This window comes from Cydia pomonella, chromosome 17, assembly GCF_033807575.1.
Source record: "Cydia pomonella isolate Wapato2018A chromosome 17, ilCydPomo1, whole genome shotgun sequence".
Classification (NCBI taxonomy): Eukaryota; Metazoa; Arthropoda; class Insecta; order Lepidoptera; family Tortricidae; genus Cydia; species Cydia pomonella.
This window is the reverse complement of record NC_084719.1, coordinates 7,841,702-7,854,960: the sequence shown is the minus strand read 5'-3', so window position 1 is coordinate 7,854,960 and position 13,259 is coordinate 7,841,702. Positions and strand designations below refer to the sequence as shown.

The following is a 13,259-nucleotide window of genomic DNA, read 5'->3' as shown; positions in this document are numbered from 1 at the left end:
GGTACGTTATATTATACATACGTCAACAGAACGTTTTCTATAGGTATCTAAGTAACTGGCTGTGCCCAAGGTTAAGCTAGCTTGGAATAGGTAGAGTGTGTGTGATGGTTTCTCCCTTTACGTTAGCTTGTGTCCATCCTCTTCTACATGCTTCATCAAAATAACAGAGATAGGCAAATAGAGATGCATGATGATTTCATATTAGCATGAATTTAATTGCTATTTTACTAACAGTAGAATAGACGAGCACCATTTGTAGCCCGTATCCATTTTTGACATACGTTAATAGAGTGGTTCTTAATTTTATAACTAAAATGATTCACGAAAGCTGGCGTGGACCTTGTATAAATCAAAGTATACGATCAGTGTTAGAGCTCGACTGAACGGTGACCTCTCCTGTTACGTCACTACAGCCCTTCTTTGACTTGGTAGTGAGAAAACCGATTGGCATGGATTCCTGCTCTCGCGATATCGAAATTTCTTTATCTGCCTGTCTATCGCTCGGATACGTATTTATTAAGCATGATAGTGAAGTGAGGTTGAAAACGAAATTTCGTTTTTCGTGGCAGGCCCTCAGAAGGGCTGAAATTCTATGGTGCGATCATACATTGATGTAGTTTCACTAACCACTGCTAATAGTGTGAAGTCGGGTCGGTGCAAACTAAGCGTGGTCGGAGTCTACAACTACAGAGGTTTATCAAAAAAAAAATGAAAATTCCAACGTGTAATAAAATAATTTATTTCATAGTGTTTTAAGATATCAATCTACAGTATTATTTCGCCAACAGCGCCTATAAAATACAAGTACCTATGTACAATAATTCACAACATTCTTACTTCTAACATTTACAATTTTATTAATGGTTTAGAGCACCACTTAAAAGGATGTTTATTTCTTAGGAACGTTACAATCTGCCTGGTCGTACGATCGGCCGCCGACAGATATATTAACCTCTGTGTAACGATGGTCACATAAAGCCAATTAGATAGGTAATCCTACCTACTAATTGGTTACTTCTGATGCCCGAAGGGCAAATTGACCAGAGATAGGTGCCCCGCGTAGTGAGGCTCCATCGACTCAGGGACGAGACAAAGATTTTCACGTTTCATGATATACCTAGGAAATTCACAATATGCCTCATACGCTACGCGGCTAACATATCTATAATCTGTAGAAATAGCACAATTAAATGTAGCTTTGTTACATATTTGCGAAACTTTGATAAATAATTACGCATTTACAACAATGCAAGATTTTAAAAATAACCCTGTAAATGTGTCAAAACTTAGACAAATTAATTTACCAAATTCATAATTTTCACGAAATTCATATTTTTAAAAACTTAATGCGCCTTTATAGAATAGAACATTGTTATTCAAATAGAATATTTAGAGGACTGAAATATCGGACCAGTGGCAAAGAGTTATTATCAGTAGTTTAGGTGTCAAGTCTAAAAAAAATCGTGCTCCGAATTTGACAGCTGACGTAGATACCGGGCCCCGTACATTAAACGGCATCAAGTAACGTTTGTATACTTTGGTTATAAGTTGACGCAAAGATTAAAAAAATAGATGGACTAGTTCAGTTGTTATTGTTATTAATTTGTTATATTATTCCTTAGACTTCTCTTTTACAATCAACTTTTGTACATACTTGTTTTATTTGTTTTTACAATTAATAACTCTTGGCCAGTAGGAATCAAGTTATATGGATGCCTCGCTCGGCATATTTTTAAAACAGGTTTAGAATTTCTGGGGGTTGTTGGTGTCCCGGGGCTGCACGTGGATCATGACCTTGATGCCGGCGCCCCGGCGCGCCGTCTCGTAGGCCTCCACGGTCTCCTCGAGGGAGAAGTGGTGCGTCACCAGCGGCTTCACGTTGATCTTGCCGCTCGCCACCATTGCTAGCGCGATGGGGTACCTGTTTATAGGTAGTAGTGTTAAGTTAAACTCATTCATGAATCGTGTTTTCAACACACTTGCTCAAAACGGCGTTTTTATTCCATCGATTTTTGGCTCATAATCGTAGATATTAAACACGCGTGCTTTTTCAGTATATTATACCACTCGTGCTTTTTCATTATATTATCCGACTGAGTTACGAAGGTAACTGATTGCTAATAAGATGTATGGAAACGGAGCCTTCTTAAATTGGTCGAGTAGATTTTACAACGTGGACTGGCGGGGCGAGGGGCGGCAGGCAGTATGACAAATGCAAGGCTTTTACTAACCGATTAAACAATTAAAATTTGATTAATATGAAAGTGTGTTTTTTCCTCGCAAGTGTGTTGAAAAACGTCGCTCGCTTGCAGCTCGCGCGCATAATATCGCCTCGTGTGTAATGACCAACTTAGCACACTTGTATCACAATGTACTAATTCATGAATTGTCGGTAGGTAATCGTGGCAAAATTTAGTGTTTTTACTGACTGGCACGGATCTGCGGGAGCAAGGTGCATCGTTTTAGTGCGTCCGGTAGCAGGTGCGGTTGCACGGAGCAGGCGAGCGGGTTAACGACGGATTTAACTTACAATGGCACCCGTGTGCGTGGGCGCGCGAAGTGCATCCGCACATGCTAGCGGACGCCCTTTGGTGCTTTACAAATGATACAATCTGATACAAGTCAAGAAAGAATTTACGTAAGTCGTGTACGCAGTAAAAGTTCAAGAAGAAGAGTTAAGAAGACAAGATTGACCTTGTTTCTGTCTGTATTAACTTGAGATATTGCAGATACATAGTTTTACGGAGCAATGAGCATAGCCTGTAGGTACAGTCAGCTGCAGATAACAGTGACCCCCTTGCATAGAAGTAAGTATGAAAGGTGCCAAGCAAATAGTATTGCTGACTCTACATATCAGAAGCAAATTCCATAGCATCGACATCCAAATGCGAACTGTGGCAGGCGAAGGCTGATCGTGTAGAAGTAGATAACACCACCATCGACACAGTTAAACGATCATTTGTAAACCTTATAATAACGAAATAAGATCGATCAAGTGTTTTATCAGTACTCACTCGTTAACATAGCGGAAGATGCCTCTGATGTCAACCTCGCGGCTCATGGCGCCCGCCAGGGGCACGGTGAGCTCTGGGCTGCCCATTCCAACCAGCACTGCGGTACCGCCTGACTTGGTCGCCTGAAATGTGTATTTATAAATAAAACAAGAACTATATCAATCTTCATTTCACCGCCTTGGGCCAGAGAAGGAAGCTAATACTTGTGCCACTATTTTTATCCCACTCCGCATGATTTTTCCTTTGCACCAATCCCACCTCCTCCTCATCGCGGATTATTTACTTGTCCTTGCATTTTCTATCTCTATTCCGCTCGCTTTGTCCGCGTATATCCTGCCCCATTTTCTTACAATATTGGGAGACGTACGGTGAGCTTAGCGCCGCTCGCGTCGAAGTCTTCGCGCTAGCTTGTCATTACATCCTCCATCTCTATCTCACCCACTCTGTCGTGTAACTCCTGCCCCGTTTACTCACCAGCATGGCAAGCCGCACGGTGGACTGCGCGCCGCTCGCATCAATGCTGAAGTCTGGGTGCTCGCCCAGCAGCTGATGGGTGCGGGCCACTAAGTCGGCTTCATTGTCGTCGCGGGTGACCAGCATGGTCGCGTCCGCGCCCATCTTTTTGGCGAAGTCTAGACGGGATTGGAGGATGTCTGAAATAAGGAAACAGGAATATAGGAAAAATTACTGCTTTCATCGTTGGCATGCATCAATGAAAATCATCGCTAATACGGCTGTCACTCTTCTTCTTCTTCTTCTTCCTCGCGTTATCCCGGCATTTTGCCACGGCTCATGGGAGCCTGGGGTCCGCTTACACTCGCACTAATATGGGAGAGTGATTTCAGAGAGCAGGGATGTCACGAATGTCACAATTTTTCATATTTCGTATGTTATTTATTAAAACGGGATGTTATAAAGTGTTGAAAAATGCTGTCTACTGGCCAAAATGCATTACTTGAAAACAGTTTGCGCGCATTGCCCATACGCGAGTCGACGAGAACGCAAAACATTCGCTTCATTTGATACGAATGCGAATGTTTAAATTGGTGAGAATATTCGTAAATACGAATGCGAATAGTTATTCGTGACATCCCTATCTATCCTACTACTATCCATCCTAGAACGAGCACGGTGGAGTCTCCAACGACGCCGGCGCGCCAGCACGCGTGGATAGTTGAATACTCACTGCCTGCCAGTAGCTCTACCACAAGCACTCACCTGTGATGAGCACTTTGCTGGCACCGAACGCCTTAGCAGCTAACATGATGACCAGGCCTATAGGTCCCGCGCCTAGAACAAGCACGGTGGAGCCCCCAGTAACGCCGGCGCGGCGGCACGCGTGGATACCCACGGACAGGGGCTCTAGTAAAGCGCCCTCTTCCATTGACACGTGGTCAGGTAATCTGGGAAAGAAAAAAAAATATGTCCGATAACGTCAACAAATCATGAAACCAGCGCGTAGAAAAAGGCAGCCATCATTATTTATTATTTATTTATTATAATATGGTTTAAATGACAGTTAACAGTGTGAACAATGGTACTTTATACGCTAAAATCGATTACATTCCGAAGCCCCGTGCTTACTTCTGCAATTTGGGTATTACACATTTTAAGTAGGTATGGTTAACTCGTTTGTGTGTTTTCTGTAGACATCGCAAACTTAAGGGAATCTAAAGCTAATTTTTACGATGCACACTTACAGACGAAATGTTTTGTTCAGTACTTGAGATGCAACTAAGAAAAACGGGACATTAATATTTTGTCCACAGAAGTGACCTTTTTCTAAAATGTCTACAACCGTTATACTTACTCAGTTCGCGCAACAAGCGTGCAAAATCATGAAAGTCTTTGGCGTTTGACGTTCCGAGGTCGTCCGTAGGCCGAGAGTATTACAATACAATATACCTACTGACTTGTAGTTGTAGCAGAAGTCAGCAGCGTGCTTGTAGTAGCGCGCCAGGTTGCCGTGGCAGGGGGCGTGGCGCAGAAGATGATGTCAGAGCAGAGGTGGTAGAGGCCCGACTTATAGTAGAGTACACTCACTTGTAGCAGAAGTCAGCAGCGTGCTTGTAGTAGCGCGCCAGGTTGCCGTGGCAGGGCGGCGTGGCGCAAAAGATGATGTCGGGGCAGAGATGGTAGCGACCCGACTTGCAGAACTCGCAGTAGCGGCACGGCACGCCCGGCTCGATCGCCACGCGGTCGCCTGGTACCAGGTTCTTCACTTTGGCACCTACCTGCAATTGCGTTTAAATATTGTTAGAAATCGTTAAACTGTTATACCATACTGTAAAAATCATAGAGGTACAGAGGGCGGAATGGCGAACGAGATGCTCTTACGGAACTTTCAGTAGGAGTAGCAGAGAAAGGGGTCATCCATTAATTACATCACACGAATTTCACGAATATTTCTACATGAAAAGTTAAGTGACGTCACAAAGTTGTTCACTCCCCCATGCCACAACATGTCACAATTTCTGTACTCCCTCCCACCCCCTAAACGTGTGACGTGATTAATGGACTAAGCGACGTAGACGTTTTTGGTTGCCCACCGTTTTTTCCGTCGACGACCAAAATACTTATGTTGCTTCCGGTATATTGTCAGGAATGCTAAAAACCGTTCTTGGTGTTGTCGCATTGTGTATGTTCTGTCGCTCACGGGCGCACGCGGTAGGTATAACACATTTATACGATCCTACCATCTATGATAAAAATACTCTTAGCAGAAGACCGCATCTTTGTAATAGTCATTGATTCTTTTTTTTATTTACGTTTATTTTGCAATTGTGGCCGGTCGACAGTGGATCGAGTGAATCAGAGCAGGGTGACACTTGGTCAAAGCTCGACAAAGGAACCATGACAATTATTTTTAATCCGAATAAAATAAGTTGATTTTGCTTTAAAACTGCCTAGAGACGCTTCCTATACTTATATTGTAGTTATTAGGATCTTTCGGCAACAAAATTTTGAAAATTTAGCATCTCAATATTTATTTACTTACCTAGTCTATTCATGAATCATATACATAAATGAGATTGCAAATCGTTCGAGCCAATTATTTCCATTTATCCAGCAGAATAGTATTTCCATCTTGTTGGATATCACTTATTGGACTAGTTTGTAAGTGATATGTATAAAAATGATATAAGATTGTAAAAAAAAAACTTTAATTTACTGTAGTTGCTGTAGACTACCGGGTGATTTAGTGTGTAGACTCTACACTGTAGAGTGTCAATTCCCATTTTTCATCAAAAACATTACTGTGCCAAATGATTAGAAATTGGATTCTGAAGGTTAATATAATGAATTTTGAATAAATTATGTATACAGTCGTTCATGAATCATGATATAGTCAACACCCCTATAATGGAACAGGCCCTATAATGGGATGGTATAGACAAATCCTGTAAAACAAGTATTTACCATCGGTATTTAGTCGCTGGCAACATTTTATCATAAACAATTAAGAGCCAAAGAAGTTTATTTTTTTATTGATATTTGTTAGTTTGAAAATTAATGGCGCCATACATCCCATGACTGGAGCAATTGCAGTAGCTTTCATTAAATACATAGAACAGATAAAGGACGAATGGGACCTTCAACTTTTAAAGCGTAGAGCGGTATAAACTTTACAGGTGTCGGTGAAATATCAAAAATCCTCCAAATTTTCTCTTAAATGTGCCATGATTGGTGCCGTTAACATAAATCTCAGTTATTACTTTGCCCAGCAGTGGGACACAAAACAGGCTATTAAAAAAAAAAAGTTACTTGAGATACGGAAATGATCTAGTGTCAACTATCATATCCTTCATATAACCTTTAATATCACGCTGAGACAATAAAGATATGGCTGACCTAACTGATCCCATCCATTCGATAAATCGCCGTATCACTGCGTATCACCCGTATCACCCGATATCTAAAGCTCGTGGTTTGTCAGCTCAATTGCACTTATCCGATATTCATATCATTTTAATTCTATCAAGACATTTAGATACGATAAAGATAAAGCCCTTTACTATCAGGGGGGCTGACGCGAATATCGAAAATCGAAGTTAAGCCTATTTTCTGTTATTCTTGAAAATGTGAACGGTAGAGAGACGAAAACGACGAGCTGTTGAAAAGAATACTCGTAAATTACCTAAAGTTATCCTTGCTACATAATTATAAAGTTTGTAAAATATTTAATACCGCGCTATTTTAGTTAAGTCTACATTTTCGCACCAATACAATAATAAGGGATATGGAATAATGCAATGAAATCATGGATAGGAATGGATGAATACAATTGATTATAGTCATAAATCAAGAACAGAGCAACAGTGTATTTACCTAGCGCCTAGGTAGTATAATTTTTAACAGGGTCATTCTCGAATTATATGACTGCGGTCAGACATGTACAACTCGTCATAAATTTAGTATGATTTGGCGGAGTTTAGACCCAGGCACAAATCTGGAGAACGGCCCAACATATGATGTTTTTAGGGTTCCGTACCCAAAGGGTCAAACGGGACCCTATTACTGAGACTCCGCTGTCCGTCCGTCCGTCCGTCCGTCTGTCACCAGGCTGTATCTAATCAACCGTGATAGTTAGCTAGTTGAAATTTCTACAGGTTATGTATTTCTGTTGCCACTATAACAACAAATACTAAAAACAGAATGTCGAGGTTCTCATCCAATCACCGAAGTTAAGCAACGTCGGGCGGGGTCAGTACTTGGATGGGTGACCGTTTTTATAGATAATGGTACGGAACCCTTCCTGTGCGAGTCCGACTCGCACTTGGCCGGTTTTTTACAGCATTAGAAGGGCCTCGACTACACTAGTTAATTGGTAAGTGCACACACACAACAAGCATGTTCTTTATCTAGGTGCCTAACAGGATCGGAGTGACATATCTTCAGTAACTCAGATAAGTAACTGTTACCTGTGATGAATAATTTTATTTAGGTAGGTAAGTAACAGGTTATCCAGATTTATTGCGTTATCTTAAAGTCACACCTTACGAGTGTTATCTACGTGTTATATTATTTAATTAATTTACTAACTGACAAACATGCTGTAATAATATAACGGATTTATGGATGGATTGCAGTTATAAAAGATAACCCAATTGTATTTTATTTAATCACTTAAATGATTGTAGGAATTTTATGATGTAGTTTAGGATTTTAAAACAAGTAACTGTTAAAATAATTTTTAAGGTTAGGTGGGTTAAGAGAAACATACCTACTTTATTTTGCTAATGGTACGGTTTCCGTATGAGGAAAGTAGAAGGCTACGTAGGTATTTTTAAGTCAATGTGATTTATGCATTACGTTTATTTTTGATGTTATCAATTTATTAATTATTAATATTTTTAAGTATCTCTGTTTATTTTCTGCATGTGTCCCCCTTGCCTCATAGTTCCTCTCTTGCCCCACCTATTCTTACACTAGTTATCTGGAATATTACAAAACGTAAAATCCGGGTTTCTGAGCCATATTTTATTTTGACATCCCTATTCCTCGATAAGACATTTCATACATGTTTACGTTCAAAACAAAGTGATAAAAAACTAATCGTAAGATTAGATCGTAAGGTTGTCTGTCGCTTTTTAGCGATAAGACCGCCTGTTGTTTTGCCCCTTCTTAATTTTCTGTATTCTTTATATTGTTTCTGTGTGAGGTGTCCAATAAAGAGTATTTTTATTCTATTGTGGAATTGTATAATCGAGCTAATGACGTAAATTGCGCGGGTGTGTCCGGCATAGCGTTGTAACTAATCTAATAGAAAAATGCAGCAAGTCACAATACGAGAACAAACACAAACACATTCTAATCTCAACTTTAATACTGTGATATAGAATTTTAAATTCGCCGTTCGGATGCGAGCTTTGTTTTTATGATCACACACCTCCTATATCTAAAACAAGTTTCTGGTAGGTATACCAGATACGCATACATAAAGAGGTACTTATTTATTTAATTGACTGATTATTATGAATATTAATCATCGATTTAACGTTTAATGGTTTTTCATGGCAGTAACTTTTATATATCTTATACCTTTAAACGAGCAATTCTTGTATATATATATATATATATATATATATATATATATATATATATATATTTCTGTGATCTCGGAAACGGCTCTAACGATTTCGCTGAAATTTGGTATATGGGGGTTTTTGGGGGTAAACAACCGATCTAGATTAGTCTTATGTTTGGGAAAACGCGTGTTTTCGGGTTTTCATGCGTTTTTCTTTCGACGCAGAATATGGTCGCTAATTTCGTGGTGCCGGCCACTGTCCGTCTGGTCCAGCGGGTTAAGACGCGGACTGCTAAACGAGTGTTACGGGTTCGATTCTCGCCCGGTGACTAACTTTTTTTTTTATGTTCAAGTTTATCACCTATACACCACCATATTACAATAAATAGTTATAACCGAGCAAAGCTTGGTCGCCCAGGTACTGTAAAATGAATAGTCAAAGTGGCATAATAGGTATTTTCATAAAACCTGCTGCGGCGGTCTTATCGCTAAAAAGCGACAGACAACCTTACGATCTAATCTTACGATTAGTTTTTTATCACTCTGTTTTGAACCTAAACATGTATGAAATGTCTTATCGAGGAATAGGGATGTCAAAATAAAATATGGCTCAGAAACCCGGATTTTACGTCTTGTAATATTCCAGATAACTAGTCTAAGAATAGGTGGGGCAAGAGGAACTATGAGGCAAGGGGGACACATGCAGAAAATAAACAGAGATACTTAAAAATATTAAAAATTAATAAACTGATAATATCATATCTTTCCCTTCCAACTCACGGGAAATGAAACCTTATTTGAGCTGTTTTATTACGCTTATTAAAACACTTAATTGAATACCCAAAAGTTTTAGATAAATAATTACTAGATAAACGGCAATTAGTGACCGTATTTAATGACTAATTTCAGCTTAATTTTCAAGATCGTTGGCTTTAAATTACCTTCTCTAGGCTAGGAAAGTATATCTTTGTAGCAACGTACAAGTCTAGCGACTAAAGGTGACTTGTACAAATTGTACAAGTTGCCTTTAGTCGCAAAGGAAAAGACAAGCTGATGTTTAACAACGAGTATGACAAAGATGACTGGAATGCGAACATTAATAAAAAAAAAGATGTCTTCATAGGCATATAAATAAATACGAAAGTATTTTTTGTGCTCCTTATATATTTATACTTATATATAGTTCTATAATATCATTGCTTTGTAGTCAAAGCACGCTACATGAATGTAAAGTGTCACAAGTAGCGACATAATGTGTAAGTACAACAGATATGTGGTAGGTATTAGGTACCCACATAGTCCACGCTGATGTACAGATTCATGTAAAATACAGATATGTGGTTACCTTGGCAACGACTCCAGAAGCCTCATGGCCCATGATCATGGGCTCCTTGAGCACGAAGTGACCGCAGGCGCCGCTCTGCCAGTAGTGAACGTCGGACCCGCAGATACCCACGCAGTCCATGCGCAGAAGTACCTCTGAAATGGATTCATGTAACACATTAGACACAAGCCCATATAGCACGCAGCTTAAATATAATCTTCGATCTAGTCTAGATGCATAGAGGAAAGAAAACTGCCTTAACCTCTTCATCTGGTTTATTTGAGTTTTTTAGGATGCCCTTTGGGCTAAGGAGCGCAAGACTTACCTACTGTCAGAACACAAACTTAGTATTGAAACTTACCATCATCGTTTATCTCAGGGATCGGAGTTTGTTCCTGTAAAGAAAAACAACAAATTATGTACTTCACGATCTTTTAACAGATCAGGTCGTGTAGAAAAACGGGACTTTGTAATAGAGATTATTAGAAGATTGAATTATTTACGTAAGTCTTTGGTAGGTATCTATTAGTGATGGATACAATTTCGAGGTCCAAAACGCAACTTTGTACGGAGATTGGTAGATTTTATAAGCTATTTACGTGAGTCTTTGTATAGTTGTTACTGAATGAATGACGTAAATTGTAACAAATTATCAATGCTTGTTTAAGAATGCCGCAAAGCAATTGTCTTCAAGGCCGACAGCTTCGTTTCAATACATTTTAATTGCAATTAAATTGATCTAAAAGTGGTAAATAGTCAGAAACGTAGGCATCTCTATGGTTTCTTTTTTTAACATTAGAAAAAAGGTCAATCATGACGAAAGATGATGAGATGATGATGAGGGGAATCATGATGTGTCTTTTTATTGAAAATTATAGAAAACAGTTTTTAAAAAATAGTTTTTATTACTTATGAAAGGAAAATAACGTAAAAGATCGTATATGATTTATAATTGTTACATATTTGCTGTGACCAGGCTGTGACTTATTTTTCAAAGGTGATTTTTAATAAAAAAATACACGTCAAGATCGCTTAGGTACCTTCTTTCAAATGCTAAAAAACGAACTATAAATTGTATGGATACAAAAAATTCAAATAATGTAATTAATTAAAAGTTTTTTAAGACTGATAATTATTATATTGCGATACTAAGATTAAATATTATGATTAAGTTATAGGTATGTAATTTAATTCGTGGTTCACTGATAAATCACAATATGGTCGGAGATACCTACTAATTATTACATAACATATACACACCAAATAGGTACACTCATAATGATTACGAGGTTAAGACTGTGGAAATAAGATTTGAAATTGGAACAGGTACATATACATTTATTATATTTGGAGGGAGTAGATAAAGTAGGTATTTACTAGAGAAATAGGAAGGTAGGTTTCTAGGTATATACCTACCTACTTGTCTAGGTACCTATGTAAAAAGTTTTCTAAATAATCTTTAAAAATGGCTTATTGTATGCTATATGCTTATTTATTTATTTATTTTAAACTTTATTGCACAATAAAAATAAGTACAAATGGCGGACTTAATGCCTTAAGGCATTCTCTACCAGTCAACCATAGGGCAAAATAGAAATTCTCGAATGTGGGTGCAGTGAAAAAAATAATTCAAAAGAAATGACAACTATAAAAGTAATTTTAATAAACTATGCTTAATGAGACCGATAAACGAAATATAGAAAAGAAATAGAAATATATTCATTTGCCATTAAATGTGGTACAAAAAGGTGGTACATTATTTTTATTTGAGCCATACACATTTAGACTTTAAAAAGCCATGCAAATTGTTTTATACAAAATGTAAGATTAATTGACATAATTATTTTAATCATAACATGCATTATTAAACTTGCTATAAAGCCGTTAAGTCATAAACGTGGACTGTTACTAATACAAACAAATTATAAAATTTACAGTCCATTATCGAAAAATTCCTTCAGACTGTAGTAACACTTGTCAACAAGAAAAGAGTACAGTACAGTAATACCGCTCTGGTTCAGGTATATTTTTACAGCAGCGGCGAAGATGACATATATTTTATTTATAATATCCGTACGTACTCAGCTAAATGGAAGACTTAACATATATTTAATTAAATATCAACAGTAAAACTAATTTAGGTATTATTAACGTCCAATGAAGTAGAAACCGGCCTTTTGTCAGGCCGATAGGAAAACGCTGTAATTCATGATAATTTATTCATTTTAAATACGCTTATGACAAGTTTCTGCCAACAATTGACTCGGTTAGGTCGAGTTATACATTGGTGGATATAAAGTGGATAAGTAAAGATTGACGGTGGTAAACAAACTAGTCGGCCTGCATAACACAACGTCAATCTTGGCAAACATATCGATCGCTAATCGGACAACACGTTTCTAATAATAACCTTTAACCCGCGATTAACGAACGATATATGTGAGAGAATATAATAAAATTACTATTTACGTCAACGATACTTGCATACGCATAGTCGCATATTGGCGTCTAAAATAAACTTTAGCTAGTTGAAATGGTTCCAAAATGAAATAGGATAGGTAACTTACTAATCGGAGATCTTTCGTCTGGTGTAAGACGGCGGTGAGGTTATCTCCTGACATTGCAAGTGTTTTCTGCGGCGGTCACTACACGACTGGAGATCTGAGGAGGTGTGTCTACATATTGTCAACAGCAAACCGTTATCACATAACTACGATACACTCTAGTTAGAGTTACATTACAGGGTTATTGTGAGTATTGGAATAATGGTTGTAGGGGAAGCGCAATGTATTGAAGGTTAAGGTCAGTCATCGTAGCCGGCCGGCGGATTATGAACATTGCGGGCGGTTGGTCTAAGTGATAACATGATAAGGATATAATAACTACTTACGCG

The 13,259-nt window shown here is 38.3% G+C and overlaps 1 protein-coding gene across 1 annotated transcript; it reads right to left on the bottom strand.

Moving 5' to 3' along the window:
- Positions 1-723: 723 nt before the first annotated feature.
- LOC133526967 (sorbitol dehydrogenase-like) lies at positions 724-13,044 on the bottom strand. Its single transcript, XM_061863840.1, has 8 exons — positions 12,934-13,044; positions 10,728-10,761; positions 10,388-10,521; positions 5,058-5,248; positions 4,233-4,417; positions 3,489-3,667; positions 3,015-3,136; positions 724-1,921 (listed from the first exon to the last, which is right to left on the bottom strand). Exons 1-8 carry the CDS (start codon positions 12,985-12,987, stop codon positions 1,744-1,746), a joined length of 1,077 nt encoding a protein of 358 aa, XP_061719824.1. The 5' UTR covers positions 12,988-13,044; the 3' UTR covers positions 724-1,743.
- Between the last annotated feature and the right edge of the window lie 215 nt (positions 13,045-13,259).

Coding starts and splice junctions, on each gene's coding strand:
- LOC133526967 (XM_061863840.1), bottom strand. CDS start 12,987: ATGTCAGGAGATAACCTCACCGCCGTCTTACACCAGACGAAAGATCTC. Junction 5,249..10,387: donor CTTCTGGAGTCGTTGCCAAG/GTAACCACATAT, acceptor ACGCAATTGCAG/GTAGGTGCCAAAGTGAAGAA. Junction 4,418..5,057: donor GCTGCTGACTTCTGCTACAA/GTGAGTGTACTC, acceptor TTTCTTTCCCAG/ATTACCTGACCACGTGTCAA.